General features: G+C 41.6%; 1 protein-coding gene across 1 annotated transcript in view; it reads left to right on the forward strand.

Moving 5' to 3' along the window:
• Positions 1–3,435, forward strand: part of STK39 (serine/threonine kinase 39) — a 1,290,321-nt gene extending 1,286,886 nt beyond the window's left edge. The window contains exon 16 of the mRNA XM_086958759.1: positions 1,814–3,435. Coding sequence (XP_086814885.1) covers positions 1,814–1,893 — 80 coding nt within the window. The 3' untranslated portion in view covers positions 1,894–3,435. The remainder of the gene's footprint in view (positions 1–1,813) is intronic.
• The last annotated feature ends 3,544 nt before the right edge of the window (positions 3,436–6,979 follow it).

A 6,979-nucleotide genomic window follows, 5' to 3' on the forward strand; every position in this document is an offset into this window, starting at 1 on the left:
GACTTCTTATGTTCTGGTTAACACAAACACACATCTCCTTGTGTTTACTTTGTTTTTTCCTAAGTTGGCAGGGTATGCCCAGATGTGGGTCCCTTGCTCACTTTGCCACTGGATTCAAGCTAGCCTGGCTGATGAGGGGTGTTACCCCGAAACTGGGCCCAGAATGCTTGTTTCCGGTTCAGGGAAGACCTGGCTTGGCAGTTCGGGCTGGACTCTTCCCAAGTGGCACCGGGTCAAGACTGATTTACATACAGCTGGGTCTTATCTGCGGTGGCGAAGTGAGCTAGAGAATGATGATGAATTCAACCCAGATCTGTGACTAGGGGTGAGTGTCTGAAAAGTTTCAATGCTCCGTCCATCATCTCCTTATCTTTGCTATATTCTGGTTAACGGCATGGAAGGCTGTTTGTCCTTTCACTTTTTTTACCTATTCTATAGGACAAAATTAAATATCTTTTTCAATGTGTTTCTGTGAGGTGTTCCTTTCTTCTGTTTATGACATTGGATCTCTGCAACTGATTTTCTTCATTTTGATGACACGCTACTTAATTTTTTATTTTATTTCTAAATTTGTTGCAATATTTTAAGTTCTTTATTTCTTAACTATATTGTTGCACACACAAATGTCCTACATGCATTTTCACCGAAGATGGCCATGCTGCTTGAACCAAGATACCAACGTGAGCTTTGGATTCCTCGTATAAACCAATTTACTATCGTGGAACAAATTGCGAGAGCTCAGTTGCAGCTCACACCACATTTTTAAATTAACACAATAATTCCCTGTAGTATTCATAGTAATATGGCATCTAGTAGATAAGACTAAAAGTGGCATATCATGCATTAATATTTATCTCAAAAGTTTTAAATCTGTGATATAATGAAATATAAACTAATGGCTCGATTTATTGTAGTGATTTTACGTAATATATACTGCATGGCTGCCAGTCAGAAGGCTTTGGATGGTGGCAGTAGGTGTGGCTGGCTGGTCAATGTCTGAAGATGCGGTGTGAAGCGTGTTTGTTTTATGAGGGTTATTAATGTATTTGTTTTGTGCCTCCTTTATTGTAAGGCAGCTTTGAGCGTTTCACTGGGCCCCTCTGCATTGCATTTTCGATCCTCTATAGGAAGACTTGCAACTATTACTCCTATATCATGTCAGTGAATTGCACACCGTTTTTCAGACTTTTTTTTGAAGTAATTTTTGCTATCTATGGAAGCCAATTTCAATATCCACAATAATTATTCTGGACAGTATTAAAAGCAAATGCAATGGCAGGCAGTTTAGAGTAAAACCTGCTTCAGTCAACAGGTGACCACCTCCCTCCAGGCTATTACATACACTTTATGCATTCTCTGTGGTTTAGTCTCGTTTTCTTACTACCGAAAATAAATCACCAACAAGCAAATATTTGTAGGTAAAAATCTCAGAACTGGAGACTGTGTACATAATGACTTGAAGTGAGTCTTTTCTTTTTAGTGTTATTGCACATAATGGTGCTGATTTGTCCCCTCCACTGCTCCTAGAGATTGAGAAAATGTAACTTGGGTGCTGGAAACTGCATAACAATACTTGTAATGGCATTAACAAATACTAGATTTGAGCAAGTCATGTTAATGAAGTGCCTCCAGCAAGGTTGTGATGATATTTTATACCGCCCACGTTTCTTTTAATGTACTGACTATTTGAATATATTTGTAAGCAGTTCATCTGATTACGTAGACTTTGTAGTCTGAGATGTTTAGTGTGCATTTTGTGTATTTCAGTTTATCCTTTAGTTCCCTGAACAATGTTCCTTTCATGTTTAAACAGACACAGCTGATGGGGTTTCTCAAGAGTTGTTTTCCGCAGGCCTTGTCGATGGTCATGATGTAGTAATAGGTAAGCTTTGAATAGAATTTAAAATGTTGTTGATGTTGTTCATCTTACACAAAAATTTAAAATGCCAATTAGTATGACCACAAAATAATGTATTCCTTCATGCTCAATATTGTTGCTTAATGAAGTAGTTTTAAGAGGAATGGCAACATCATTTGTAATTTATCCTATGTTCTCTCTTGATAATTGACACTCTTTTAGGACTGGTGAACCAGGTTTGAATCTTGGCCTTGGCACAGCATCCTGTGATTTCTTGCAATTCACTCAATTTCCCCAATGCCCAAAACCCAAACAAAAAATGTGTAATTGAGTCTCATTCTGTTGTAATCCTTGGACCAAATTTGCACTATATAAAACTGTGAGTGAGATCAAATATGCAGTCCATTCTGACCAGACAGGTGTTTGAGAGAAAGATTATAGAGATATCATGTCTCCTATAAATTGTGCTCCTGAGAAGGATTAAACTAGCTATAACAAATTAAGGCACAGGAAGAGTCAGTTAATATTATCATAGGAACCACAACCTTAATCACTTTAAAATTGGTCAAGTAGGAACGGAAATTGCCTTCAAAGCGAACTCCTGGCGAATGGCTGCAAGTAAGCAGGTCTCTTCCATGCATCTGTTTGTCTTGTTATTCTACAGAATAATGGGGTGACACCCAGTAAATGTCCCAAGTGGCAAATGGAAGCTGCTTTCTTCAAGTTCAAGTTCATTGACAGATCGAACATCATGTTTCATCGTACAAATGATTTACAATACATACCAAAAAATGAATAATACAAATTTAATTACAATTAAAGCAAGTTAAAAACAGCCCCACAAAATTAAAAAACAATGAAACATTGGCTAGAATCGTTTAACTGGCAAATCACTGCACATGCTCATCAGAATGCAATTTGTGCAAACCATTTTATACCATTACAAAATGCACATTAAAAAGCTCTTACACAGAATTAATCGTAGTTAATCGAGCAACTACTTTAAATCGAATTGACCATGCAGGCAATAGACATTTAGATACTGCGGTCACTACCATGCTGGTGGAATCACTTGTACAAATTCTGAAAGCATAAGTGCGATGTGATATCCCCAATAGACGACACAAAAGAACAATCCACCTGGCCCTAGGTCTAGTATAATATAGAATAATATGGCCAAAAAAGAGCAAATGCTCTACAGTCTCATCAAATAGCACGCATACCTGGCACAAGGTGAACGTCCATACACAAAAGGAACTAAGGAGCGGCAGAGGGACTAAAGAAGTACCAAGAGCGTCCTCCACTCACAGAGCCAATACCAACAATAAAGCCCTTGATACTTCTCACACCCAACAACAATTATATAAAAGTGTATGTGGAACACCACCTTCAAACAAGCATCATTTACAGGGTGTGGTCAAGCTCCAGGAACAATTCAGAGTCAGACCCTGTGCGCAGGTGTAAAACTTTTTCCAAGCCTGGTGCCAAGGGGCCTACAAATCAAGAATTCATAAAAATGTGCATTCGCTTCAGTAAGCTTAATGAAGGAAGGCTCGTCCCAGAATATACCCAAACCTAGATCGGAAAGTGAATTCTTAACATAGGCTAGCCACTTTATCTTATTACTACTGTATTTTATTTATTTATTTATAAAGTTTCATATAATGCAAACAAGATCCAGAGAGATATCAGAGTGCTTTACAGTAGTATGGAGGAGACGACATGAATGAGGTATCAACATCAATAGGGAAAAGGAAAATAATACAGTAAACTGATGAATTCAAACAACAACAAAAAAAATGTACAGTAGAGAGGAGCCATAACAAATGGAGGTAGTCCTGGTGATAGCAAATAAAGCCAACCAGTCTAGTGAGCCTAGCCAATTAAGGTAGAGAACTCCGTCAATGAGGAGAGTCTTCGTACTTCCGGTGGGAGAGAGTTACATATCTTTGGGGCAGCACCTGAAAAGGCTCGATGACAAGTTCTCTTTTTGCTAAGGATGATAGGTTTCAGAAGGTAAGTTGAGGCACTTCTTGAAGCTCTCTCGCCACAGGATAGTTCAAGTTTTTGCATCAGGTACTTGGGAGTCTTGAAGTGGATGGCTTTGTGCGCCAGAACTGCAATCTTTAGCTGAATTTGTGCTTCAAATGGTAGCCAATTGAGAGATTTTAAAACTGGGGATATGTTCTCATTTTGTTTGGCACCTGCCACCAGTCTAGCCGCAGTGTTTATAGAGGCCCTAATGGAACAAGGGCCTATTTGGGGAGGCCACAGAGGGTAGCACTGCCATAGTCTAGCCTCAACAAGACAAGTTCTTGGACCACATGCTTGAAGTCATTTTGTGGAAGGAAAGGTTTGATATTTCTGGGAGTCCTCATCAAGTGGTTTGCTCCCTTTGCTGATATTCAGGTGCATGTCCAAGGTAACTCTGAGGGATTTGGCTGAGTCTATGATGATCGGCGTGCAGTTGAAGGCAGTGAGGTGAGTCAGCCAGAGATCGAGCTTGGGAAGGTGGTTCGGAGGGGAGATGAGCAGGAACTCCGTTTTGGAGGTGTTGAGCAGGAGATGGTTCTCGCATAACCAATTTTGAGTAGAAGTTAGGATGGTTTTGAGTGAGATGATGTTATCCGGGGATGACATTTTCAAGTATAGTTGTGCGCAAACGCCGTACATGTGGAAGAGAATATTTGTGAAGTTTAGTGCGTTAGCAAGAGGTTCCAAGAAGAGGTTGAATAGGATAGGAGAAAGGGCGGACGCTTGAGGGACCCCCATGAGAACTGGAGAGGGCTGGGAGAGAGTTGTTAGCCTTGACTCTTTGTGTTCTGTGATGAAGGAAGGATGAGAACCATTGTAGCACCAGATCGAAGAAACCCATTCTGTTTTGCAGGATGGATATCAGATTGACATGATTAACCGTGTCGAAAGCTGAGGACCGGTCAAGAGGGATAAATAGACAGGATTCATTTTAGTCGAGCATTTTCAGAATGTCATCCATAACGTGTGAGAGGGCTGATTCGGTATGGTGCCCCTTCCGAAAGCCGAATTGGTTCTGGTCTAGAAGTTGATAGTTCTCTTTGTGAGCACATAGTTGGAATTGTACACATTTTTCTAGGAGTTTCGCTAGGGTGGGGATGTTAGAGATGGGACGGAAATTATTGAGATTGGATTTGTCAGCGTTGTTTTTTTAAAAAAATAGGTGATACCTGAGCTGCTTTTAGGCAGTCAGGGATCATGCCTTGAGATAAGGAAGCGTTTACAATCCTAGTCCAGGTGTGGATGAGAGCAACCTTGATCTCTTTGAAGATGGCCGGAGGCAGCGGGTCACCAAAGTGGTTGGATGGGTTGATAGACTGAAGAATTTTGTAATTATCTTTTTCACTAAATGGGGTAAAGGAGCCCCAAGACGCATTGATCTTGGAGTTCAAGAAGGTCGGGTTGCACTTATCAAAGAGGGCAGCGGGTGCGGTGGCAATAGAGGATGGTAATAGGGCCTTCTTGAAGGCGAGGTCAGTGGAGATGAGTCAAGATTTCTCTGTGAAGAAGGCATCACATTCATCTCAGGAGGGAGGGTTGCCACCCTGGTCTGAGAGGTTTGGACCAATAACTGATTGCTGTTTGACCAATTCAAAAAGTTTCTTGGAGCGATTTTCCGCTTGATCTAGCTGTACTCTGAAATAGTCCACCTTGGCTTTCTTGATCTGCTTGTTGTAGAGGCTCCTGATACCTCTAAGGAGTTTTAGTTGGTCCGATGAGGGATTTGATCACCAGGAGCGTTCGGCTGCCCTAAGGTTGCGGCATTCAGTGTTTAAGTTATCATTATACCACGGTTTGGATATTTTTGAAGAGGCATTTTTAAGTTGGAGTGGAGCAATGTCATCCATGATGTTGGCTATGGTCACATTGTAAGCATCATTGAGTGTTTGCACCTCAACAAAGTCAGCTTGGGAGGAGATGATGGATTTAAAGTGGGCAGCAAGATCGTTGTGGTTTATTGATCTGAGGTCCCTTTGCCATATCTTTGAATTCAGAAGTATGAGCCTTCTTCAACACCACCTCCCTGTTAATATAAAAGAGGATGCTGTGGTGGTCGGACCAGTCACACAGTGTTATGGAATCTAAGGTGATGGTCTGTTCCTTAGATATGATGAGGTCTAGGGTTTCTCCTTTAGTATGAGTTGGTTGGTCACAGTGTTGAGTCAATTCTAGGTCATAAAGAAATGATTTAGGGCAAGAGACCGTGGGGTCATTTGGGTTAGCCCAGTGCAAGTAAAGTCACCAAGGAAGATTTGTGGCATAGCTGAGTCAACATTGCTGGAGATGATTTCCATGAGTTGCTCAATGAAAGGGTGATTGTCTCCCAAGGGGTGGTAAAAGGTGTGTAGTTGGCAGCTTGGTAGGTTCTCACTTGAGATGCTATGGAAAAGGTACTCACAGGAAGAAGGGGAAGAGGACTCCAAGTGAGAGATCTAGAGAGTATTCCTAAAGATACAGGATAAGCCCCCACCCAACTTCAGTGCTCTGTCAAACCTGATTATATCATGAGTGGGATGTACTGGGAGGTTTAAGATAGGAGTGGAAGCGGGATTAAGCCAAGTTTCAGTGAGGATGATAATATCTAAATCAGTGTGTTGGATGAGGTCAAAGATATCTGAGGCTGTTTACTGGCTGATCTGCAATTTAGCAGAACACATTTGAGACGTAGAGGATTAGGGGGGAAGGAGTCTGGGTGACATTCAACCTGATGAGGTTGGAAGTATTGCTGCATCTCAGGTTGCGAGGAGGTTCTCTGTAAGGGTTGGGAAGGATAGAATGAATTTGAGCTCTCAAGGTTGTGTTCATTTTAGACCAGGTAGTGCTAGAGTTGAGACTGTCAAGGGGATCAGTGGATGCCGGGTGATGCCTGGTGAAATCAAAGATATGGCACTTTTGGGGCAGGGTGGGGAGATTAGAAAGGGAGTAGATTTTGAGATGGGCCTGGGAGGGAAGATAGGAGAGGGCATAGAAGTCAAAAAGGAAGGGGCTAGCAATTGATCACTGTACCCTCTATCACAAGTGGCGGCTCTGGGCCAGTTTGTAGAGGTGATGAGAGAGCTGATTGCGGGGAAGAGATCATTTGAGAGT

The sequence above is a fragment of the Lissotriton vulgaris genome, chromosome 2_1, assembly GCF_964263255.1.
Source record: "Lissotriton vulgaris chromosome 2_1, aLisVul1.2, whole genome shotgun sequence".
Classification (NCBI taxonomy): domain Eukaryota; kingdom Metazoa; phylum Chordata; class Amphibia; order Caudata; family Salamandridae; genus Lissotriton; species Lissotriton vulgaris.